The sequence below is a fragment of the Spermophilus citellus genome, assembly GCF_964194105.1.
Source record: "Spermophilus citellus genome assembly, chromosome: 3".
NCBI classification, from domain to species: Eukaryota; Metazoa; Chordata; class Mammalia; order Rodentia; family Sciuridae; genus Spermophilus; species Spermophilus citellus.
Window position 1 is genome coordinate 106,538,700 of NC_138184.1, and position 26,616 is coordinate 106,565,315.

General features: G+C 39.2%; 2 protein-coding genes across 18 annotated transcripts in view; both read left to right on the top strand.

The window, feature by feature from the left end:
* Window positions 1-14,661: 14,661 nt before the first annotated feature.
* Window positions 14,662-15,588, top strand: LOC308645239 (zinc finger protein 280A-like; the record flags this gene model as incomplete). Its single annotated transcript, XM_081287306.1, has 1 exon — window positions 14,662-15,588. One exon carries the CDS (start codon window positions 14,662-14,664, stop codon window positions 15,586-15,588), a length of 927 nt encoding a protein of 308 aa, XP_081143432.1.
* A 4,872-nt stretch (window positions 15,589-20,460) lies between these two features.
* LOC308643165 (zinc finger protein 280B-like) overlaps window positions 20,461-26,616 on the top strand; it is a 122,559-nt gene continuing 116,403 nt past the window's right edge. For 16 of the 17 annotated variants that reach the window (XR_014020717.1, XR_014020718.1, XR_014020719.1 and 13 more), the window contains exon 1: window positions 21,416-21,474. The gene's annotated coding sequence lies outside the window, so the exon portion shown is untranslated. Of the gene's footprint in view, window positions 20,645-21,415; window positions 21,475-26,616 lie in introns of those variants that run through there. The other variant, XM_081283006.1, reaches the window with a different exon arrangement.

Consider the following 26,616-nt stretch of genomic DNA (forward strand, 5'->3'; position numbering starts at 1 on the left):
AACCTTGAGCCCTAAAATACAGTTTTCCCCTTAATTGTGTTGGTCAGATCCTTTAGTCACAGCAGCAAAATACCTGAGATATATATATTTCATATGTATTAATTAGGAATTGAATCCAGGGATTGTAGCTTTACCACTCAACTAAATTCCCAGTTCTTATTATTTTTTGTTTTGTGACAGGGTCTTGATAAATTGCTGAAAGTGTTACCGCTGTTGACCGGTGACAAGTCCTTGCTTCCCCAATGTTGAAGAATAACACCAGAGAGCACGCGGAGGCAAGGTCAGAGCAGAAATTAGAAGTTTATTAAAGGACAGCAGAAAAGACTTCTCCCGGAGGAAGAAGGGGACCCAAGAGGTGGAATCCGTGGAAGTGTGGTTGTCTCCCCTTTTTATAGTTTTGGTGATGGAATGTAAGGGGGGAGGGTTGGGACACAGGTGGGCCAAACAAGTAATCTGGGCAGGAAGGACTTCATTATCACTTCTTTAGGATGGGCTATCTCCAAATCTGTTGGGGGCTGTTTCCTGGGTTCCATTAACATTTCTTTGGGGTGGACTTTGGCCTAGGGCCTTTCTGGACTTCATTAACATTCCATGAGTTGTCCTGCATTTCCCAGAATCATTATCAGCATGGCCTCCATTTTAGATTTCACTGGATATATTAGACCTGATTTACTAAACTACACTGACTACCTAACTTTAAATCTGGCTTCAAAAGTCTCACTAAATTGTTAAGCCTGACCTCAAACTTGTGATCCTCCTGCCTCAGTCTTCTGAGTCATTGGGATTACAGGCATGAGCTGTCATGTCTGGCAAAGCTCAATTATATTTAAATAAATATAAAAACATATAAACCCAATAATATAAAATTTATATTACCTGGTAACTAAAAAAAAAAAAAAAATTATAAGGCAGCTGGGCATGGTTGTGGCTAAGCATCTCTGGGTTCAATCCCTGGTACCCTAGCCACGACAGCACCCCCCCAAAAATTATATATATATATATATATATATATATATATATATATATCTCAGGCAGGCAAAGAAACAGAAATATAATCTATAATAAGGAGAAAAATCAATAAATTGAAGGGTTGGGGCTGTGGCTAAGCAGTGGTACACTTGCCTGGCATGTGTTCAGCACTGTGTTCGATTCTCAGCACTGCATATAAATAAATAAAATAAAGGTTTATCAACAACTAAAAAAAAATCAATAAATTGAAACATGCCCACATGATAGGATTAATATACAAGGACATCCAAATAATTATTATAACTTTACTTCATATGTTAATAAAAAGTTGAGAATGTGAAGTAGAGACATGAAAAATGTAAAAAAAAAGTCTCAAATCAAATTTTCTACAGATGAAAACTACAATGTTTGAGTGGAAGAACACACTGGATAGGATTAACAGAGAATTAGATATTATAGAAGAAACGATTACTGAACAGCAATAGAAATACTCCAGAATTCACTGTTTGAGGATGATATCCTGAGAGCCTATTTGTCTCTGGTCTCTGCAACATCAGTTCTTAACTGGATTTCCTTGATCTCTATCATGCTGTACAGTCCTTCAAAAATCCCAAGCTCCCTGCCCCCACAATAAGCCAATTTTTAATAAATTCAAAAGTAAGATTAGCATATATTTTATAAAGGATGGGGAAAGGGGTGGCATGGACAAAATCCTTGTCTATGCTGCTCACCCTAAACAAAGCAGAAGAAACTGGGTGAGGTAGAAAGGAAATCCTGTTTACCTTAGAGGGGATTATACTGGGTACCCTGCTGTGATAACAACAATATGAATTCCTTGTCTTATTCTCTAATATTCTTAATTCCTAATGTCTACTGCTTGGACATGAATGTCCCAATTTAGGAAATTTATTTCTTTTAGATTAGTCTAAATTTATTTTTTATTGATTTTATTTTTTAAATACATGACAACGGAATGCATTACAATTCTTATTACACATATAAAGCACAATTCTTCATACTTCTGGTTGTATATAAAGTAAGTTCATACCAACTCATGTCTTCATACATGTACTTTGGATAATGATGTCCCTCACATTCCACCATCATTGCTAACCCCCTGCTCTCTAATTCTAGTCCCTAAGCTATAAAGGGAATTCCAGGTTTCTTGCAAACCTTAGATGTTCTCTGGTTTCCATGAGTATTCCATTACCAGTTACCACTGGGTCACCAAAGGGGACTATAGAAATGTAGAGAATAGCAAGAGGCTTAGCCACAGATGGAGATTTGCATCTGAAAATGGCCTAGTGATTCTGAGCGAGGTCTCCAAAGGAACCATTACAGGCTGCTGTCTATTCATCCAGTGGCAAAGCCTGAAAGAGGACTGAAACAGATGGGCTGGCAACCTGCCAGCTCTCTCAAGGTATAGGTAATTATGCAATTCATTCCATCTCCTTGTAGCTGCAGTTTTTTGGGTTTTGTTTGCTTATTTGTTTTGTCATTGTATCTAACCTAGGAACTTTAAGCAGTGCTAGGTCGAGCTTTGTCTCTGAGTACACCCACAGCTCCTGGAGTTCACATTTCTTTAGGAACACCTTTGCAAATTGTTGTGCCTATATATGCTTAGTATTTTGTGGTGAACTTTTCCCTGTACTCCTATGTTCATGTTCCCCCTACCCACTCCCCTTTTCTTTGTGGTATTGGGGATTGATTGAGTCCAGGGTTGCTCTAGCATTGTGCTACATCCTCAGACCTTTTATTTTATTTTGAGATAGGGTCTTGCTAAATGACCCAGACAGGTCTCAATTTCGGATTCTTTCAGTTTCCTGAGTGGTTAAGATTACGGGCATATGCCATTGCTGATAGGGTACAGGCAGATGTAGATGATAGGAACACAAGATTAAGGGAATAATTCTATAAAATGGGCCCACTGGGCTGACCCCTGAATGCCTTCTTTTCCAAGAAGAAATTTTCCTGCAACACTGCCTGGCTCAAGTGGACAGGATATGTCATATTCCCCAGCAAACTACCTGTTATCTGCAAAAGAAAAGCCAACCTGAAATAATGTCAATAAGAGAAACCCAAGTTACCTGAAGAAGACTTTTTGTCTTTTTCACAGACCAGATCCCATAAAATCTCTAAGAATTTATAGTGAAGAATCTGATTAGAACCAGTCAGAATGAGTCAAACTGACCTAGGTTGCCATGGCAGTGGGAACTTGATAGTCTGATGTCATCCTGCTGTCCATCAAAAGTCAAGAGGTGGACCTGGGAGGGATTCTCTGAAAACTTCTCTAGGGTCCCCAATAAAACTGGAATGCAGGAGAGGCACACTATCTCTCTCCTTTCTGAGAAGACCCACTCTCTCTCTTTCAAGGGTGTCCTCCCTTCAATAAACACATGCCTGTTACTCTGAAAAACATGTCTGAAATCTTTGTCTTGATCAGAAGACTTGAGGGGATGGGGGTGTCTTCAGGCTGCCTCAGTTTCCTTGAAAGCCCCAGCTCTGTAACTGAACCCAGTTCTATGTCTCTGGATGAACTGTGTGTGTGTGTGTGTGTGTGTATGTGTGTGTGTGTTGCTGGGGATCCAGTCCAGTGCCTCAGGCATACTAGGCAAGTGTTCTGCCACTGAGTAAGTGACACCTCAACCAGAACATTATCTTTAATAAATCATGTGGTTTTTTGGCGGGCGGGGGGACTCTTCAAAATTATTTCTTTTTTTTTCACCTCTTTTTTTGTTTTTATTTGTTCAAATTAGTTATACATGACAGTAGAATGCATTTTGAAACATTATACATAAATGAAGTATAACTTCTCATTCTTCTGGTTGTACATGATGTATTTACACCTGTAGTATAATCAGATATGCACATAGGGCAATAATGTCGGATTCATTCTACTATCTCTCCTACTTGTATACCCCTCACCTTCACTCCCCTGTCTGATCCAAAGTACCTCTATTCTTCCCCAGGTCTTCCCCAACTGTGAATTAGCATCCCCATATCAAAGAAAACATTCACCTTGAGTCTTTGGGATTGGCTTATTTCATTTTGCATTTAGCATGATATTTACTTTATTTCATTTGCTTCACCTCTTTTATATATGCTAAAACTACAAATGTGCTAAAATCTCTTATTCGTTGGTGACCCATCTCCTTTTTCTGAAGAGTGGCTTTTTAAAGTTTTCACTGAAGTCTTTGCATCTTTGACCAACTGTTTTTTTTTTTTTTTTTTTTTTTAAGAACAGGTTAATTCTGTCCTGCTAGTTCATAAACTCCAGAAGATAGGGATTATGAATGTTTTCACTGATGTAGCCCTATAATCTATTTCTGTAATATCTAATAATTTCTGGCAATATAGTTGCTAAAGGAGATATAAGGACTTGTGAAAAACATCACAAAGAAATGCAAAAATACAAAAAATTAAAACATTAAATTTTAATTCAGGTGGATTGATTTTAAGGAGAAAGATAATCTGCCTTACATAAACTAATGTAATTGATTTTATCTGAAAATCTTCCTTGGTGGCTTGTTTTTAAACAATGATGGGGCAATACCACAGCAGGTAAAAGTGACAAGGTGGCTTATTGTGGGACTTGCTGCCCTTCAGGTTTCACATTTACTGTGTGTGTGCTCTTGTGCTCAAGGAAAGTGATAAAATGCTTTACAATTTTAAACAAGTGCTATGTTCACTGTTTTTCTCTGAATCCCCATTTTCCACTAGATTTTGAACTTATTAGTCATGATTTTACCAACTAAAGCACTTAAATAAATCACTGCTTTAAATGGTGAGGAGTAGCTGTGTATTGTCTAGATATCCTTGTTGCCATCTGCCTGGCTCCCAAGTACTTTCCCCTGGTTAGTTAGGTTAACTGTTCTTGTCATTAAATCATGGATTTATTAACAACCTTTTGGGAGAAACAGTTTCCTATAGGCAGGTAAGGGTGGAGGAGGAGGGGCAAGTGCTCTGAAGGCATTAGCATTTTATTTTTTTTTTAATTTTTTTATTATTTAAAGAGAGAGTGAGAGAGGAGAGAGAGAATTTTTAATATTTATTTTTTAGTTCTCGGCGGACACAACATCTTTGTTGGTATGTGGTGCTGAGGATCGAACCTGGGCCGCACACATGCCAGGCGAGCACGCTACCGCTTGAGCCACATCCCCAGCCCGGCATTAGCATTTTAATCCCCCAGAGTCAGTCTACATTTTCCCAGACCCAAATCAGCTTCCATCTTTTGGATCCAACCCAAGTATTTATTAAAAAAAAAAAAAAAAAACTGAAAAAAGAGCATTGGGAACTGTTATATAATTCCAAGAAGCTCAGTACTGTGTGAGATTAGAGGGAGAAGTACAGGCAGATGAGCCCTCTCAGATTCTATAACAAAACACCATAGACTGGGTGGCTTTTTTTTTTTTTTTTGTACTGGGGATTGAATACAGGGATGCTTAACCACTGAGTCATATCCCAGCCCTTTTTAGTTTCTATTTTGAGATAGGGTCTCACTAAATTACTTAGGGCCTCGCTAAATTACTGAGGCTGGCCTCAACCTGCAATCCTCCTGCTTTCAGTCTCCTAAATTCCTGGGATTACACTTTTGCATCACCACTGGCTAGACTGGGTGGCTTAAGCAATAGAAATTTATTTCTCACTATTCTGATGTCTGGAAGTCCAAAATTAAGGTTTTAGATGATTTACTTTCTGGTGAGGACTGTTGGTAAAGATGGCGCCCGGAGTGCTTCTCTTCTGGGAGCTCAGGTCCTTGAAGCACTGAATGGCCTGGGAACCCTCACCTCCAATCCCTGTGAATGGTGCGAACTTTGAATGGTGCACCTCCAATCCCTGAAGTGGCGCAAACTCTCAGCCAATGAAGAAGTAACAGCCAGGGGCTGGGGATGTGGCTCAAGCGGTAGCCCCTCCCCTGGCATGCGTGCAGCCGGGTTCGATCCTCAGCACCACATACCAACAAAGATGTTGTGTCCGCCAAAAGCTAAAAAAAATAAAATAAAATAAATATTAAAAAAATTCTATCTCTATCTCTCTCTCCTCTCTCTCTCTCTCTTAAAAAAAAAAAAAAAAAAAAAGAAGTAACAGCCCACTTGCCTTGCTCCTCCTCATCCTGTGTTAAGCCCATAAATATAGGTCTCTTACTCTCCCTCCCTCCCTCCCCTCCCCCTCCCTCCCTCCCCTCCCCCTCCCTCCCTCCCCTCCCCCTCCCTCCCTCCCTCCCCTCCCCCTCCCTCCCTCCCCTCCCCCTCCCTCCCTCCCCTCCCCCTCCCTCCCTCCCTCCCCCCCCTCCCCCTCCCCCCCTCTCCCTCCCTCCCTCTCCCTCCCTCCCTCTCCCTCCCCCCCTCTCCCTCCCTCCCCCCTCCCTCCGTCTCCCCCCCCTCTCTCTCCTTCTCTCCCCCCTCCCCTCTCTTCTCTCTCTCTCTACAAGGACCTTCTTCCTGGCTTCCAAACTACCACCTTGTCATTAAACCCATAGGACGTGGCTTTTCCTGGGAACACAGAGAATGAGCTGTCTAATGTCAGTTCTTATAAGGATATTATTCCTACAGGACCAGTGCTCACTTATAACCTTATTTAATATTAGCTTGTAAAGGTTCTTTTTTTCAGATATAGCCACACTGGGTGTTAGGTCTACATCATAAGAATTTTGGAGGGACACAAACATTCAGTCTATAACAGAGGGGATATCTTAGTCTGTTGTTATAACTGAATACCACAGTTACTTTGCAAAGAAAATTGATTTCTTAAACTTCTAGAGGCTAGAAAGAACATGGTGCCGGCATCTGCTCAGCTTCTGGTGAGGGCCTTCTTGCTGAATCACGGCAGACAGAGTATCATAAGTTGATTAAGGAAGCCAGAAAGAGCTCACTTTTAAAACAAAGCCACTCCCACAATAAATCATTAATTCATTATCCCCTTAATCCATAAACCTGTGACTAGATTAATCTTTTAATGAGGGCAGAACCTGAACAACCCAATTATTTCCTATCTCTCAAATACCCTGAACATAATTTGCAGGATTAAGTTTCTGATATATGAAATTTTATGGTCACGTTCAAACCATAGCAAGAGATAAAAGAAACAAATTTTCAAAGCTATAATGACAAGCCAGGCACAGTGGCACACACCTGAAATCCCAATCGCCTGGGAGGCTGAGGCAGGAGAACAGCCTCAGTAATGGTAAGATGCTAAGCAACTTAGTGAGACCCAGTCTCTAAATAAAATACAAAATAGGACTGGGGATGTGGCTCAATGATCCAGTGCCTCTGAGTTCAATCCCCCATACCCCCTACTCCTAAAAAAAGATATAATGGCAGAAGATTTTCCAAATTTGATGACAACTAAAATAGAAAACCTATTCTGTTACTTCTTCATTCAAAGACTGTCCTGTTAGCTTCCATCTTATTCAACATAAAGCCCAGAATCTTTACCCTTGAAAAAAAAATGGGAATTGAACCCTGGGACACTTTACCACTGAGCTACACCCTCTGCTCTTTTTAGTTTTATATCTTGAGACAGGGTCCCATTAAGTTGTTGAGGGGCTCACAAAGTTGCTGAGGCTGGGCTTGAACTTGTGATCCTCCTGCTTCAACCTTTCTCAACCTCTTTGGGATTACAGGTGTGTCCACTGCAGCTGGCCAGAATATTCACCTTGACCAACAAATTCTGATCTGCAATGTTCCGGCCCTATATCACTGACCTCATCTTTCCCCCTCCCCTAGTCCTTTAGTTAGAGCCACACCTGGCTCCTTTCTTTCTTTTTTTTTTTTTTTTTTTTTAAAGAGAGAGTGAGAGAGGAGAGAGAGTGAGAGAGAATTTTTAATATTTATTTTTTAGTTCTTGGCAGACACAACATCTTTGTTGGTATGTGGTGCTGAGGATCGAACCCGGGCCGCACGCATGCCAGGTGAGCGCGCTACCGCTTGAGCCACATCCCCAGCCCCAAATCAATAAAATCTTAAGGGAGGGGCTGGTGGGGGGAGGGATGATCTTCTAACCCTGTTAATGGATTCAAAAAGGGAGTAATTACCTACTTTAGTAAAGAAGGATGAGAATTGTCGAAAACACAAAAATATAGCAGGGGAAGGGGGGTAGGGGATTCTGGGGAAGGGTAAATGGGCCATTTGAAATATGGTGGTTGTTAGCACAAAAGGACCAGGAAGGACCCAAACTTCATAGATCAGCCAAAGCCTTTATTCATACTGAAAAACCAGCCTCTACCTCAGAGCAAAGCCTGTCCTAGGAAGGGGGCATGACCCTTGATCTTGGAAAAACCCACAGAGCACTCCTAGGCACATACCCACCCTGCTGAGTTGTTTATCTACAAATAACAGGAGAGATCTGCTGTGCCAGGTGTCCTTGACTCAGTCAGGCTAGGTGGGGATCCATAGCAATCCCCTAGCAACCACCAATCAGCATGAGACAGGGAAAATACCTGGGATGCCAGATGACCCTCCCAGAAATTTATAGTGGTTGATAACATGTTGGGAATCCATATAGTTCAGCACATGCACCCCTCGTGGCTTAAACCAATCAGTTCAAACGAATCCCCCTCTTGTACTAACCAATCACCCTTACCCCACTTGTTCCCGCCAGTGAATGTACTAATTGTGTTTTAGAGTTTTTTTTACTGGGCAATGTTTTTATTTGGGGAAGAATGGAGGGTCTAGGGTCAGCGTTCAGTGATTATCTCTTCAGGGTCCCATTGAACTGTCACTGAGAAAGGATTTATTTGGGTAAGGATCAATGATTTGGCTCCCTTTCTAGGGATTGTTTTGTCACTGGAAGAGAAAGCACTGGGAAAGGATCAATGCCATTAATGTATGCTTTTCTCTTCCCAATCCATACGACTTGGGGGTTTGTCATTTTCCATATCCAACAGTGGTCAGAGTGGCCTTCATTGAAAAATAGCTTTGCCACAAGTATTTGAGGATTTAAGAGAAAAGCCAAGAGTATGTTTGGGTGAAGAACATTCCAGAAATAAGGAACTTGTGTAACAGTCCTTGAAAAGGGGTAAGAAGGGCATTTGGTATTTCACAGTTTAATACCAATTTGGGCTTCATTTGTCAATTTTGCCAATAAAGTTTGTGTTTTTTTTTTTGTTGTTTTTTATAACCAGATATTAAATTATTCACAATGCAGTAAACATTTTTTAAGGTCTCTAAGAGTTAACAAGAACAGCATGTGCAAAACTGACAGCTGTCCAGAGCAAGGACATCAGTACTATCTCTCCTTGCCACTTTGGCCCAGACCTCCCAGAGCAGGAGGTACAGAGTATGGCCGAGCCCCAGAGAATGAGGCACAGAGACTTCTGCCCCATATCAGGGCACATCCTGCTGTAGTAATGTGCTCTTTCAGAGTAGAGGACCTGGCCGCCCAGGGCCATCTGTGCCTGTAGCCCCTCCCCAGCTCCTAGCCATCAAGAAGGACTGACACTCAGGTTAGCTCAGAGGGAGGCCAAGATGGAAAGGATGGACACTGTACTAACCATCACACTGAGTCCTAGTCCATGCTGCAGGTTTGAGGGGTGTTAATGCTGTTGTTGTTCTGTTTTCTGTTTTCTGTTTTTGAGTTGAGATCTTGCCTTTTCCCCAAGTTGGTCTCTAACTCCTAGGCTCAACAGATCCTCTGGTCTCAGCTTCCCTAGTAGCTAGGAATACAAATGCACACTACCTTGCCTAGCTCAGTAATGTACTTTTAAAGTTATTTCAGGTGATGGCATTTTAGAACATCTTAATTTGCAAACTGGTTTTCTGATTAAATTTGATCACTTGTTAGCATCAGAATGGGTGGAAATTTACAAATATTTCTTGCCTGTCAAGGGACTCTTGTCCTCCCTTCCCCCAGGATCTGTATAGCAAGGGCAGTTGTAAGTCAACTGGAAGGGAAGGTCTGAGATTTAATCAATAAAGTTTTAAGGGAGGGGCAGGTGGGGGGAGGGATGATCTTCTAACCCTGTTAATAGATTCAAAAAGGGAGTGAGTTGTTACCTGCAGAAAGCTGTTGAAGCACAGTGAAGATCTTGCTTGAGCACTCAGAAATCCCACTGGATCCAGTCTTCCAAGGGTAGACCACCCAGAGGATGTAAAGTGAAACTTGCCCCTGTTGTTCCTTGGACAAGGACAGGTTGTAGATTTCAGCAGCTAGAGGGATTTATTTGTGAGTACATCCTGCCCCTGGGAAGACTTTGGTTCTTTTAACTCCTCTACCTTGGCTTCAGTTCTGTTGGGACAATTATGTGGACTACCTACCCCTGGGAACCCCTAATAGCTCAGGGCCTGGGTAAACTTGAGAGAAGGTGGTGGTTCTTTAAACAACAGAGAGGAGGGAAGGCTCCCACTACTACTGGAGACAAACTGAGAGGCAGCCATACTTTCGATTAGCAATCTGGAGGAAAGGTTTTGGCAATCACTGAACCACAGCTAAACATCCAATCAGGATAAACCGGTCCAGTCATGTGATTGGAGCCCAGTTTAGGTGTTAGGGTTGGATTATAAAAGACTTTAAAGAGGTGAAGTTTTCCTTCCCGCCAGCCCTCAGAAAGGACTTTGAAGAGCAAGCAGTGAGTTGCAGATACACAGAGATCTCTGGACAGTTTTTTCCAGGAGGTAGAAACACCGACACTCCAGCTTCAATATTCCTTGTGGCCCAGAGCAGGAAATATTGAGCCGTACTGAAACATCTGGACGTACAACCTTAGGAACTGGTAAGCTACAAAATTTGGTATCCTTCATTTTTTTCTCTAAAACTAAGATGGATTTAGGCACTGTAAATTACACAGTCTCTGTTGTAACCACTGGACTTGGGCCCGGGGAAAAGCAATAATAGAAGTACTCAGCAAATAACCATGACTGCATTTCAACAAAATAAATAAAGCCAGCATGGTGGCATGCGCCTGTATTTCCAGTGGCTCAGGAAGTTTATACAGGAGGGTCTTGAGTTCAAAGCCAGCCTTTTCAATTTAGCAAAATCCTGTCTGAAAATAAAAATAAAAAGGGAAGGAGATGTGGCTCAATGATTAAGCATCCTTGGGTTCAATCCTTATATGTTGCAAGGTAGGCAGTAATAAATGTTAAGTTGAAAAAAGCACTGGGGACGGGCTGGGAATGTGGCTCAGGCGGTAGCGCGCTCGTCTGGCATGCGTGCGGCCCAGGTTCGATCCTCAGCACCACATACAAACAAAGATGTTGTGTCTGCCAATAACTAAAAAATAAATATTAAAATTCTAAAAAAAAAAAAAAAAAAGAAAGAAAAAAGCACTGGGGGGCTGGGGATGTGGCTCAAGCGGTAGCGTGCTCACCTGGCAGGCGTGCGGCCTGGGTTCAATCCTCAGCACCGCATACAAACAAAGATGTTGTGTCTGCCGAAAACGAAATAAATATTAAAAAAAAAAAAAGAAAAAAAAGCACTAGGGGGAGAACAGGACACATGAGTTTAGGGAATTTGTGATTTTTGATAGTGATGTTAGGGAATCCTTGCTGAGGAGCCCTGGACCTGAGGCAGGCTAGAAACATAGATAAGGGTAATCTGGAGTGAAAACACCCAAGGCAGGGAGAACAACAAAAATTCTGAGAAAGTAAAGGCCTTGGCATATTTCATACTCATGTGGCTGTAGTGGAGTAAGTGAGGGGTAGAAAAGATGAGAACCAGAGTAAGCAAAGGTAGACGGTCCTGCGTTCTACTAGATATTTTCAGATGATAGGTGTTTCCTATGTGTGAAATGAAAAGTCTCTGGAGACTGACAAAGAAAAGAATCAATTCCAACTGCATGTGTGTGTGTGTATTATATATGCATGCAATATGTTATATATATGTACATCCTTTAAGATTTTTTTTCTACATATAATATACTTAGCATCTTTATTTTTAATCTAAGATGTTTTAAAAAAATCTTTTTTGTAGTTGTAGATGGAAAGAATGTCTTTGTTTATTTTTATGTGGCGCTAAGGATCAAACCCAGTGCCTCACACATGCTAGGCGAGTGCTTTGCCACTGAGCTACATACAGCCTTAGCCCAATTCAAGAAGTTTTTAATTGACCGATAATACAGATTGAGGATCTCTTATAAAATTCTTAGGACCAGAAAAAAAAAATAGATGGTTAGAACCAGAAGCATTTTGGATTTCTAATTTTTTTTTAATTTTGGAATATTTGCATATACATAATGAAACATCTTAGAGATGGGATGCAAGTATAAAAAAAACATTTGTTTCATTTATACATTTTCATTTATTCATTTGTTTCATTATAACATATAGCTAACAGACAGTTTTATATAATACTTTTGGTGTACCTGTATACTGACTTGTCACATAAGGTAAGGTGTGAAAATTTCCACTTGTGGCATCAGTTTGGTGAAAAGATTCTGATTTTGGAACATTCTGGATTTTTAGATTAACAATGTTCAACCTGTGATTTTAATGTTCATGGGGAACAAAGTAATATTTCAATACATGGTAGAACACATACTTGTAATTTTAGCAATTCAAGAAGCTGAGGCAGGAGGATTGCAAGTTTGAGGTCAACCTGCGAAACTTAGTGAGACCCTGTTTCAAAATAAACTGTAAAAACCTGGTGATGGTGCCCAGTGACAAAGTACCCCTGGGTTTGATCCCAGTACCTCTAAAAAAAAAAGAGAGAGAAAAGAGGAAAAGAGAAAAAAAGTTTTGATAACATGTTCACAATTAAGGAAGTAATCAGTAATTAGTAATTATGTCTATCATCTCTTTTTTTACCTGTCATCAACCCTTTTTATTTTTTATTTGTTCTTTTTATTTATATATGACAGAATTTTTTTTTTTTTTTTTTTTTTTTTTTTGAGACAGAGTCTTGCTAAGTTGCTGAGGATGTCCTCAAATTTGCCATTCTTCTGCTCAGCCTCCCCAGTCACTGGGATTATAGAAGTGAGCCACTGCCTGGCTCATTTCCTGTATTTTTAATAGGAGTACTGGGATGACCATGAAGAGTTATGATAAAGGTTTTGTTTATTTGTGCTAGGAATTTTCTGTCTTAACCCTTTAGGCATGCTAGACAAGTGCTTTACCACTGAGCTATATCCTCAGTCTGACAAAAGGGTTAAGTCAGAAAATTCTGTAATAATCAAGGGAGAAAACATGATGTTTTCTATAGGGAAGGTGACATGGAGATGGAAGGGAATGGTCAGACTCTAGATACTTTTAGAGCAGAGTTTGAGAGCAGAGCAGAGTTTGCTAATTGATTGGTGGTTGGGTATGAGGAAAAGCCTGGCAAAGGATGACTCCAAAAGTTTGTGGTCTGAGAAACTGGCTTAACCTCAGACCTCTGTATCCACTGCTTCTGCATCTTTGGATTCAACCAACCAACAGTTGAAAATATTTGAAAAAAATTCATCTACACTGAACATGTACAGACCTTTTTCTTATTGTTACTCTCTAATCAATGTAGTACAGCAATTGTTTACATAGCATTTGCATTGTATTGGGTTTTATATGTGATATAGAGATGATTTAAATTATACAGGAAAATGTGATAGGTTATATGAAAATGCTAGTTTTTTTATGTAAGGAATTTGAGGATTTTGGTATACCGGATGGGAGTATGTGATGGTGGTCCTGGAACCACTCTCCTCAGTATATCTAGGGATAACCACTGGGAAAAATGGAATATTACAGGAGTAGCATATGTTTGAGAGTCAATTTTGTTAAGGTTAATTATAAGCTTTATATCACATTGGATGTGATGATGCACTCTGCAATCCCAGCTACTCAGGAGTCTAAGGCAAGAGAATGGCAAGTTTGAAGTCAACCTGGGCAATTCAGTGAGACTCTTTCTCACAAAAGGCTGGGGATGTAGTTCGGTAGTAGAGTGCTTGCCTAGCATGCAGGAGGCCGTGAGTTCGAACCCAGTTACCTTCAACTCCACAAATAGTTCAAACTTGTTTTATTATATGCAAAATATTGTAGTGATATTAATAGTTACTTCAGTGTTTAAAGGAGAATTAAATAAGGTAAAATGATGTCTTTTAAAATAATGTTTTTTACATGATTGCACTTAGGTAGCAATTTATAAAAAGACAGCTCTGAAAACTAAATGCACCACTTGCTTCAATCAAAAAGCAATTACAAAATGTCGGATCACTTCTTTCTTGAGGAACAAGAACCAAAACCACTGAAGAAACAGCAGAGAGAATCCAATCAGATAGACAAAGATAATGACGCTGAGTTGATTTTTATTGGGATGGAACATGCAAATGAAGATGCTGAAATTCTCTTTGTCAGGATGATTTCAAACTCAAAACCAGTTATTTCAAACATTTTGAACAGAGTCACCCCAGGCTCATATTCAAGAAGAAAGAAAGGCCATCTCAGTCAAGATCCTGAACAAATGTTTCAATCTGCAATGCATGTGACCCCTATGGCCACAGCAATCACACCAGTTGCTCAGTCTGAACAGAGTTCAATAGATATTCCTATTACTGTTGAGTCTTCCTCTAAACCTGATTATAGAATGAGCTCACCACAAGTTGTTCCTCCCCATTCATCAGATTTGTTCCCTTCAAGGACTCAGTGTCTACAGAAAGTTGCATTTTCTGTAGGAGGCAAGGTTGAAAGTTCTTGTGATTCAAAGAGAACTTCTACTTCAGATATAGACAGCAGAAATCCAAAAAGGTCTAAACTCAGGAATAAAATCCCAAGTACACATTCATCAACTATGGCCTCTTCTGATATCTCTCCTACAAAAGACATAAGTACACCTTCAAAAAGTACTCACTTCTTATCAAGTCACATTCAGAATGGAACATCCTCTCCTTGTCCTCCTGCTAATGAAAAGGTACCTTTTGTTCTTAGAGATCCAGGCCCAGGAAATAACTCTGAAGGACTGATAAAAACAGGTTTTTCCAGCCTTGCAAGTCAAAACAAGACCTTTGATACCAAGAAAGGAAATTTAATCATGTTACTTAGTGACTTTTACTATGGACAACATCAAGGGGATGGGCAGCCAGAACAGAAAACTCACACAACCTTTCAATGCTCTAGCTGCTTGAAAGTTTTAAAAAATGTTAAGTTTATGAATCACATGAAGCATCATTTGGAACTTGAGAAGCAGAGGGGTGACAGCTGGGAAACCCACACTACCTGCCAGCACTGCCATCGACAGTTTCCCACTCCCTTCCAACTACAACATCATATTAACAGTGTACACACTTTTCAGGAGCCCTCTGCTGTCTGTAAAATTTGTGAGTTGTCATTTAAAACAGATCAGATTCTCTTAGAACACATGAAGGACAATCATAAGCCTGGGGAAATGCCCTATGTGTGCCAGATTTGCAGTTACAGATCATCAGCCTTTGCTGATGTGGAAACACATTTTAGAACATACCATGAAAACACTAAGAATTTGCTTTGTCTGTTTTGTCTCAAAGTTTTTAAAATGGCAAATCCATACATGAATCATTGTTGGAAGCACTGGAACAAGAAGAACCTCTTTTCATGTTCCAAGTGCCGGCTACAGTTTTTGACTTCGAAGGAGGAAATAGAGCACAAAACCAAGAATCATCAAACATTTAAAAAGCCAGTACCACTGGAGGGATTGCCTCCTGGAACAAAGGTTATTATTCAGACTTCAACTCACCCATGAAGAAGTACAAACATTCATTATTGTGAGCAACACTGATCCTTGAAAACTAAAAAGAGGAAGTCAGTAAACACTAGATATTCTGTACCTACAGCCAGGATTCTGGCTAAAAACATTCTACCCATTTTCAGGAATTGTGAAAGGTAGAACTGAGGCTGTACATTGTGGCTGATGCTAACCAGTAATGTGATCAACTCTCAGGTTTTACCGTGACATCTTTACCTTCTTACTGTCAAGAAGTATCTCAGAAATCTTCATGCCCTTTCCCACTCAAACCTCTCTACAAAAGTAACCACCACTCTGACCTCTACCATTATAGTTTTTTCTACTTATGAATTTTAAATAAATGGATTCATACAATAAATTCTTGCCTTTGGCTTACTTTTGAAAAGTGAAATGCATGCTTGCTATATATAATAGTAGCATGCTGTTTTTCATTTCTGGGTAGAATTCCATTAAATAAAATTGACACAGTCTTATATATCCACTTTATAGTCAATGGACTTTGTGGTTGATTCTTCAACTATTTTGAATAAAGCTGCTATGAGCTTGTGTATATTTTCTGGAAGACATGGGTAGTTATTTGTTTTCGATATAGTGCTGGAATTGCACATATTCAGCTTTTTTTAGTGTAAATATGGTCAAATACTTTAAAAAGTGAATGAAACAATTTATATTACCATCATCAATACTGATAATTCCATTGGTACAGATCCAACATTTGGTCCTTTCAGTCTTTTTAACTATTGCCCATTTCTTGAAGTTGTAGTATCACATTGTAGCTTCAATTTGCATCTTGACGAGTAATGATCTTCAAAATATATTTTTCATGTGGTTTATAACTTAGATATTCTTCAAGTCTTATTCTCTCTTACCTTTTAAAAACTGTTCTGTTTTTCAATTGGGAAGGTATAAGTAAACAGCTAGAACACTACATATATTCCATATCTTGATCTGTATGTTGGTTTCAAAGATATAATATGTATATCAGGATTTGCCCTTCCTGTATATTAAGGAAATTACTATCAAGGACATAAAGATATTCCTCCTATGTTTTCTTTTAGAAATTTATCTCTTTAGCCTTTAACATGTAGTTATGAGCAATCTCAAATGAATTATTATGATGTGATAAAACATAGGATCAAGGTTAATATTTTTCAGAAGCATATCTAAATCAACAAAAGCATTTACTCAAGACCACTTCTTCCCCACTTTGTTGCAGTGGAATATTTTGTGTAAATAAGGTGACTGCATGTATGTTTCTGGACTGTTCTATTCCATTTGTTCAGTTCTCTCTCTTTGTGCTAATGCTACCCTGTCTTAATTATTGTAACTTTGCGTAAGTCTGTGTATTTGTGTTTACTTCTTCAGCTTTAGAGTTCTAAATTGTCTTACTATTCCAGGGTCTTTGTGTACTGAAGTGTTTATCATGGACATCTTTGCCCTGTTCTCAAATTCAGATACAATACTTTCCCATTAATTATGATATTAGTTGTAGGGCTTTTTGTAGCTACCACGGACTGTAGAGAGATTGAGCTAAAAATTAATGACAGAAAGATCATTATAAAACTCCTAAAATCTGGAAATTTGACAATACAGCTAAATTGAACTAGGACTAGGTTGAAGCAAACAAGGAGCCTAATGGGCAAAAGTGACAGGTTCTAGGAACCTGTGAGTGAGTGCCTCCTTAATGTTGTGCTCTGGGATCCTTGCTTATTTTACCTTGGTCCTGGTCCTCAATATAAATAGCCCAGAGCTCCTCTAAGAAATCTCAGTGGAAAAGGGAAAATGTTGAACTCAATAATGTTGAATACAATCACAAAATTTATGAGATGGAACTAAAGCAATTCATAGACATTTATCTTTAAATACATGTATAGTTGGCCCTCTGTACATGTGGATTCTGTACCCATGGATCCAATCAACCTTGGATTGAAAATATTGGAAAAAAATTGCATCCGTATGGGGCTGGGGTTGTGGTTCAGTGGTAGGGAGCACTCGCCTAGAGCATGCGAGGCCCTGAGTTTGATCCTTAGCACCACATAAAAATAAATAAAACCAAAGGTATTGTGTACAACTAAAAGAAATATTTAAAAAATTGCATCTGTTTTTAACACAGAGACTTTCTTCTTCAGCATCATTCCCTAGACAATATAGTATTTACATAAAATGTATTATAAAAAATTTAGAGATAATATGAAGTATTCAGGAGCTTTTTTTTTAGGTTATAAGCACATATTATATCATTTTATATAAGTGACTTGAGCATCCACAGATTTTGGCATCTGCATGGAGTTCTGGAAACAATTTCCCATGAACACTGAAGAATGGTTATATTTAGAAAGAAGAAAGGTTGAGAAATGAATGATTTAAGTCTGCTGTCTGTAGAACTTTCTGTAATGATGGAAATGTTCTGCATCTGCTCTTGCCAATATGCTACATGTGGCTACTGAGCTATAGAAATGTGGCTACTATGATTGAGGCATTGAATTTAAAAATATTTATTTTTGATTAATTTAAAATTAAAAGAATCATTTTTACAACAGAACTTCAAGTAATTTATGTACTCTTCCCTCAAGGAGACCTCATGCCCTGTCCTGGGCATAGGCAGGATTTAATGGCTTAATTCACTGTAAGCTATATCAACACAGTTGGCAGGCTAGCTCCGGATGCAACTTCAAAAACATGAGGTTCAAGGTTCAGATGCTTGGTCAAGTTTCTTATGCCTGGGACAGTTAGCCAGAATTTCTAAAGTATAGTGTATGAAGGGGAAAGAAAGCAACTTTACCAAGGAGAAACCAACAAGTCCCATTGATGGCATGTATCCCTAAGATTTAGTGAGAAGGGCACATCATGTCTTTCATATTCTTCTAAAAACCCAGTGTAACCACAAGAAAAGCATCAAACCCAAACTGAGATACATTCTGAAAAGTATCTCACCTTTACTCCTTAAAGTTGTCAAGATCTTCAAAAATAAGGAAAGTTTGAGAAACTGTCTCAGACCTGGAAAAGATAAAGAAACAGGATGACTAAGTGCAATTCATTGTCCTGGATGGGAATCAGAAAGAGAAAAAGGGTATTAGTAAAAAAACAAAACAACAACAACAACAACAACAAAAAAAAAAAACTAGTGAAATTTAAAGCCCAGAGTTTAGATAATAGTCTTTATTGATCAATACTGGCATTATTGTGCAGTCAAAAGATAATTTCACATACATACATCTTAGACATTGTAAATATCTCTTCTACATCTAAGATCTCTTCATTTTTACTATGGTATACTCTATTGAACAGATAAAGGGATAGTATTTTAAAATCCTGTAGATTTTTAAAATAATTTAACACATTACTCTATAAACTCCTAGGTTAAAAAAGTGAGAATCACTAAGGAAATTAGGACTTCCTTGGAATTGAAGGAAAATTAATATATTATGATACCCAAATTGTGGGACACAGTTAAATTAGTAAAGGTAAATTTACAGCACTACATGCTAGGAAAATAAAAGAGATTTTGCAAACAAATGAGTTAAACATTTACCTAAAAAAATTATAAAGAGGAGCAACACATCCTTGTAGAGACAGGATGGAAGGAAATAATAAGAGTGGAAGAAATAAATGGAGAAGGTAACATATAAATAAAACCAAAACCTTTAAAAAAAGATTACTGAGAGGCTAGCCTCAGCAACTTAGATCCTGTCTCAAAATAAAAACTAAGAAGGGCTGAGGATGTAGCTCAGTGGTAGAGTATCCCTGGGTTCACTCCCCAATTAAACAACAACAACAAATCAAAAACAAGGCTGGGATTGTGACTCAGCGAAGGAGCGCTTGCCTAGCATGGGCAGGACCCGGGTTCGATTCTCAGCACCACATAAAAATAAAGGCATTGTGTTGTGTCCATCTACAAAAAATAAAATATTCTCTCTCTCTCAAAAAAAAAAAAAAAAAAAAAAACAAAAACATACACACACACAAAAATTACCGAAATAGATAAATTTGTAGCAGAACTGATAAAAACCTGCAAATAGATCAAAGAGTGGGCAAACTACTCCACCTCCACTTAATACTGGGGATTGAATCCCAAAGTACAGCTTCCACTGTACTACATCTCCAGCCCTATTTATTTATTTTTTTTGAAACAGGGGAGGGAGGTGTCTCATTAAATTGCCTAGGCTGGCCTTGAACTTTCCATCCTCCTGCCTCAGCCCCCTGGGTTGCTGGGATTACAAGGTGTGCACCAGCACTGTATCCAGCATCAAACTTGTTTTGGTAAAGGACCAGATAGTAAATATTTGATATAGTCTCTGACAATTAATAAATTTTTCTGTCTTATTAGGAAACAGACAATACCTGGAGGTATAGGTATGTTGTATTCCTATAAAACTTGAAATTTGGACTTTATATAATTTTCACATGCCACAAAATGATATTGTTTGTTGTTTTTCATTCAGTTAGAAAAAAATAGTAAAATCTCTTTTTAGGTCACTGTAAGCTATATTAACACAGTTGGCAGGTTAGCTCCGGATACAACTTCAAGAGCATGAGGTTCAAGATTCAGTTGCTTGGTCAAGTTTCTTATGCCTGGGACAGTTAGCCAGTGCCTTTATAGAAAGGGCACCACACCTGGAATAATGACAATGAAGGCAAACTATCTCTGAGTGCACCGTGAGCCCAACCCCAGCGCTGAGCTTTGCCTGGCTTTAGAACCTGGATGGTCCAAGATCCCAGAACTTCAGGGCTACAGCCATAACCTTGGCCTGATACTCCTCAGCCCGACCTTACGTGCCCATTAGCCACCAGGGGCACCAGAGTGCGCGCATGCGCAGAACCCGCACTTCGTGACCAATCAAATTGTAGCGCCTGGAGCCGAGCCGACCGAGCTCGCCGCACCTGGCAGCCAATCACAGGTCGCCCTGGGCGCGCGTGTGGAGACGTCTGTGGCGTTGGCGGCGGTGGTGGCCCCTGGGGCCTGAGGAGGTGGTGTGGCTGCGGGTTTTGCCCAGGCAGCATGTTCGGGGCTGTTTCTTGGCCGGCTTCACGGGGATGCCACTGATCAGCGCCGGTAAGGCTGGTGGAGTAGCGCGGCTCGAGCGTTCCCTGAGGGGAAACGGGAGGGAGAATCCACCGCTGCAGCCCCCCCCCAGGTTCGGACACCGTGTCCGGTGGCCTTGCGCCGCCCAAGAGGCCTTTTCAGTGCCGAAGTCTTCCAAAAGGCGTGAGGGGCCGGGGACCCAGTGGGCCCCACGCCGCCTCACACATTCCATTCCTTAACTTGACTAGGCGCCTCTTTCAGTCGGTCTCCCCTTACCCCGCGGAACTCCCCCACCCTGGTGCCGGGCCCAGCGAGGCCTCCTGAGGAAGGGGCCTGTACACCCTCCTCCTGCCTTGTCTTTTCTCCCCTGCCCCGCAGTGGTCTCTTATGGAGCCTAATTTTGGTGTTTAAAAATCATAAACCAGTTTGTAATTCCAGCCCCACCCCCCATTCTGTATCTCTGCAGGCCTGTCTAAACCGTTTTAAAATTCCGTTTATTGGACTCGTTGCTATATCGCAGTGCCTCTTTATTTTTCTTGTTTGTTTGTTTACTGTGGGCCTTCTGGACGGCTAATGCAGCCCACTGGATCCCAGTGAGCCATTATTAATTTGGGCAGTTTACAGATGGGGTGTTAAGGTAGACAGGAGGAATAGATTTGGGGGAAAGTAATTGAATTCTCTTTTCTGATTAGATATGAGATGGTTAATAAACATCTAAATGGCAATCTTAAGTAGGCAACAGGATATTAAATATCCTTGAAACATGGAAGTAACCCTAATCCTTCTCTCTGGTTGCCTTAAGGATGTGACCTTCTCCTTGGACGATTCAAGTTCTTAAAAAGTTTCAGTCTACGTTTGAGGTAAGAGAGAAGTCTGTATCATAAGGACCAAGGTTGTTTCTTTTCTCAATTAAATTTTCCTTTTCATTCTCTCCTGTGCTAAAACTTACTGTTTAGAGTTTCTTGAGGGAATCTGAATGTGTATGATAAATTCAGGCGATTGTTGATTTAAATATTCTGGAGCCCTCTAAATTGCTTTCTTAAAGGAGAATGTGGTGGCTGCAGCATTCTTTCACTTCATTTCTTGAAAAAGTAAGCACCATAGAGAGTTAGAGCTATGTAAGGCTGACTTATGTTGTGAGGCTAACATGGGTTGGTACACATACCCTAAGATTTCAGCTAATGCATTAAAATGGGTCATTTAGGGAAAATTTTTTATTTGTTAAAGTGGAGTTAACTTGTTCATTACTATACTTTTTAATTTTTTTTTAATTGTACTGGGGTTTGAATAGGGTTGTTCTATCCCTGAGCTACATTGCCCATTCTTTTTATTTTTATATTGAGTTAGGATTTAACTCTGGCCAGGAACTTGTGATTCTCCTACCTCAACTTCCCAACTAGCTGGGATTATAGGCATGTGCCACCAAACTCACTTATACTCTTTTTCTTAAAGACTGTATTTCATTAGGTAAATTGTATGTGACTTGACAGGGGAGGTTAGCAGAATTTTTTCCAGGTCAGTAGGCAAGATAATAGGTAAATTCTGTGCCCACAGATTTGTGAATACAACTCAGAACCATTGTATTAGCTAGTTATCTATTTTAACAAACCATCTCAAAACCTAGTTGCTTAAAATAACACATTTTTATTACATCATAATTTCTGAATGTTTGGAATCCAAAAGTGGCTTAGCTAGCAATTCTAGCTTAGGCTCTCATGAGGCTACAGTTAAACTTTTGACTAGATTGGCAGTCTCTGAAGGCTTGACTAGAATTAGATGAACTGCTTCTAATCTCTTACTTGGCAAGAGGCCTCAGTTACTCATTGGACCTGTCCATGGGGCTGCTTATGTCATACCAGTTGGCTTCCCTTAGAGTGAGTTAATTTGGGAGAGCTTGTACCTAAGATGAAGCAGTGTCTTTTTTATAACTTAATATCTGAAGAGACATATCATTTCTTCTTTTTTTTTTAACTTTTTTTTTTTAGAGAATTTTTTTAATATTTATTTTTTAGTTTTCAGCGGACACAACTTCTTTGTTTGTATGTGGTGCTGAGGATCGAACCCGGGCCGCACGCTTGCCAGGTGAGCGTGCTACCGCTTGAGCCACATCCCCAGCCCCATCATTTTTTCTTTGTGTGTTTTCTGCACAGGCCAACCTTTTACATTGTGGGAAAGGGCTGCAGAACAGTGTGAATACCAGGAGGTGGGGTTCCCCTGGGGCCATGAGAGAGGCTGGCTCTTGTACCTGTTTATCCACCATTCCAGTTGTTCTCCATATGATTTCTGGCATTTTGTTACAATGGATGAAACAAAGACTTGTGTACTTATTTATTCAGCATATTGTTCCAACAAGTCTCCTCTTTATCTTGGGTTAAGTTTTCTGTTGCTTTGGATAATTTTAATAGCAAACATACTGATTTTACTGTCACTTCTCCTTGAGAATCTGTTGTTTGATGCTATGTTCCCCTTTATTTATTTTATTTCATATTTGCTTGTCCATAAGAAAGTAAATTTTCCTTTTTAGGAAAATTTTAGGTTGCCTGTATTTTCTATTCTCCCAATCTTTTTTTGGCAGGGGGGCGGTGGTACCTCGAGGGGATTGAATTAAGGGGTGCTCGACACCAGCGACATCCCCAATGTTATTTTATATTTTAGAGACAGAGTCTCACTGAGTTGCTTAGTGACCCGATTTTGCAGAGGCTAGCTTTGAACTGTCAGCCTTCAGAGCAGCTGGGATTACAGGCGTGTCACAGAATCTGGCCCTCCAGTTCTCTCTTTAACCCACTCTTGTGTAGGTCATCAATTAATTCCACATTGCTTAATCCAGTGGTTAGTTTTAGTTGATTTATTTGATCTACCTGCAGCATTTATCAGATTCATTTCCTCCTTCCTAAAAAATTTTTTTATTTGAATTCTGGATGCTTCACATTTTTGATTCATCTCCTACCCAGTTGGTTATTAACTGCTTCTTAATCTCCTTTGCTGTTCTTTCTTTATGACCTCTAAAAGTGGAATACTTCAGGATTTGGATTTTAGACCTCTTCCCCTGGGTTATGTCATCAGACTTGTGTTTTAGATAATACTACAGATTGAAGATTCCAAAATTTGGATGTCTTCTCCATATCTCTCTGAATTCTGCTCATAGATTTGCTGGCACAACATCATCACTTATATGTCCTGTCTTTCATGTCTCATGTGCAGTCTGTCAGACAAATCTGTGACCCTTCAAGATTTTATCTAGAATCTTGACTCCTTAGTATCTTTATTTCTCCATCCTGTTACTATTATTATCTTTTGTTTGTTTTATTTCAGCAGCTTCTTGTGTTCTGCTTCCACTGTTATTCTCTAAAGTCTTTTCTCCATACACCAGCCAGAACAATCCTGTTGAAATGAAAGTCACACCATTAAAAATCTCAGCAGTCTCTCATCACACTCAGTAAAAGCCAGAGAACTTAGAATGGCCCATATGATCTGAGTTCCTATAATTGTCATTGACCACAAATGCACATTTAAAAAGCCTCATCTCTTAACTTGTCTCCCTTATCATTGGCTTGCCTGTTATCTTCTTGACCAGTTCTTAACATGTGTTAAGTATGCTCCTTCTTAGCCTTTGTGTTGTTTTCCTTTTCTAGAATACTGTTTCCCAAATACTCCTAACCATGTCCTATAAATATCAACCTGCCTTCATTTCCTACTTTTTCTCACTAGCGTATAGATAACTATCTTTTTTAAAAAATTATTATTTACTGATTAATTCTAACAGAAAATTAGCTCCCTGAAGAGAGGGTTTTTGTTTGGATCACTGATACATTTTTATACTAGCTCTTGACTGTTAATCGAATCGGCTCACCAAATTTTAGTTGAATGAATGATGTACTTCGATTCCTCTTAAACACCACCTTGATTCTTCCCTCCACCTTTTCTCTTTGGTCAAGAGACTTATCAAAACTAAATGCTTTATATCATTGTTTGTATTATTTCTGTTTCTCAGTCTTTTAGACAGGAATATGTTTTAATTCTACTGATTTAATACATTTTATAACGATGGTTCACCATAAAGCAATGAACATCAAACATTACCAAACTTATGTCAGTTTTTTTTTTCTCAGTACTAAAGATTGAACCCAGAGCTTCACACATGATAGGCAAGCCATCTACCACAGAGCTGCGTCTCCAGTCCCTGACTTTATATGCTTAACCACACACAGAATCCATTATGATCTCCTTCCATAGAGTAACAATTTCTTCCTAAATTCTTTAAGAAAAAAATAAAAAAATTCCCCATCTCTCCCTCCTTTCTCTGTTTTGATTGGGAATTCTAAAGCAGGAGTATTGCCTTAAGATCAGTTCAGTATGTCAAAAAATAATAACTTTCAACTTTTGACTTCCTAATGGTATTATGTAAGTTTTGGGGAAAAAAAATGTGGATACTCCCAAGAAGTCTTACTAGTATTTTTCTGCGTGGGGGCTTCCCAGTAGTAGAGAGCTAAAAGATACATAGAGATTCATGACAGGGCCCATCTGGCATCTGTGTGGAATGTGCTTTCATGAATTTTACAATCTCCAGAATCTCTATAACTAAGTTGAATTTATTATCTAAACTGATGTACTTTTTAAAAATGAATGAAAAATGGGATTATTAAAATATATACAAAACAGGTTAAACTGGGACTCATATAGTCAAACCAAGATATATGGTAACCCTACTCATAACTAATTTGGTCCTCCAAGTCCTTTATAATAGGTTGTTTACTCTGCGAAATATAACTATTCCAGGTGGAATACAGATTTATGAATTGACGCTACTTGATACTAGCTTAAGTATATTTGTTGGCTAGATTGGCTTGCATCATTACTATAATCTTAATTACTTATGTTATGAATGGGGTCTTTGCGGGAGCTTTGAAAATTTACTATCAGTTGTTGGGTGGTGGGGTCACACCAGTTTATTGCTAGACATGTTTTCCTTTAATCAAGGGATAATGTCCTGTAAGATTCACTAAAACATTTTTTCAATCTAAAAGACCATTATTAAGTAGTCACTTCTTTTATTACTTTCTTTTGGATGTTATAAGAAAATTACTAACAAAAATTTATTCTTCTTTAGTTCTGGAGACAAGAAGTCCAAAACCAGTTTCACTGCACCTTAGTCAAGATGGGTCAGGTGTGGTGGCTCATTCCTATAATCCCAGCAGTTTGGGAGGCCGAGGCAGGAGGGCTGTGAGCTTAGACCAGCCTCAACAACATAGTGAGACCCTGTCTCAAAAAATAAAAAAGATTGGAGATATAGTTCAGTGGTAAAATGCCCCTGGTTTCAATCTTCAATAACCTCTTCCCCCTGCCACACCACCCACTCAAAGATGGATATTGGTATGGCTGTCCTCACCTTGGACACTCTGACAGAGAAGTCATTCTTTGCCTCTTTTAGTTTGTGAACATGACGTTCTTTTGCTTGAAACCATGTTACTTCAGTCTGCCTCCATCCTCATATCGCCTTCTCCTAGTATACCTGTGAAATCTCCCTCTGCTTCTCTTATAAAGACACATGACATTTAGGGGCCACTTGTACAATCCAGATGAATTCCTTCATCTGAAGATCATTGGTCTTATCTTGAAAGACCCTTTTTGCAAATAAAGTAATATAGTTTTCTGGGATTAGAATTTGATATTTTGGGGACTATTTTCAACCTACTGTAATCTTCATTCTATTTTTTTTTGCTCAGTATAGAGTAAGCACGAGTTTATTTCTCTCTGTGAGTTTGCCTGCTCTAGACATTTTATGTGAGTGGAATCATATAGTATTATGTATTTGTGTCTTGTCATCTTTGGAAATATTCATTTATCATATTTTCAGCTTATATCCATATTATACCTGTATCCCATTTGTTTTTATGGCTGAATAATATTCATTGTATGGTTATATCACAATTTGTTTATCCACTGATGAGGGTACATTTGAATTGTTTGCACTTTGTGGCTATTATGAATAAAGCTGCTCTGAA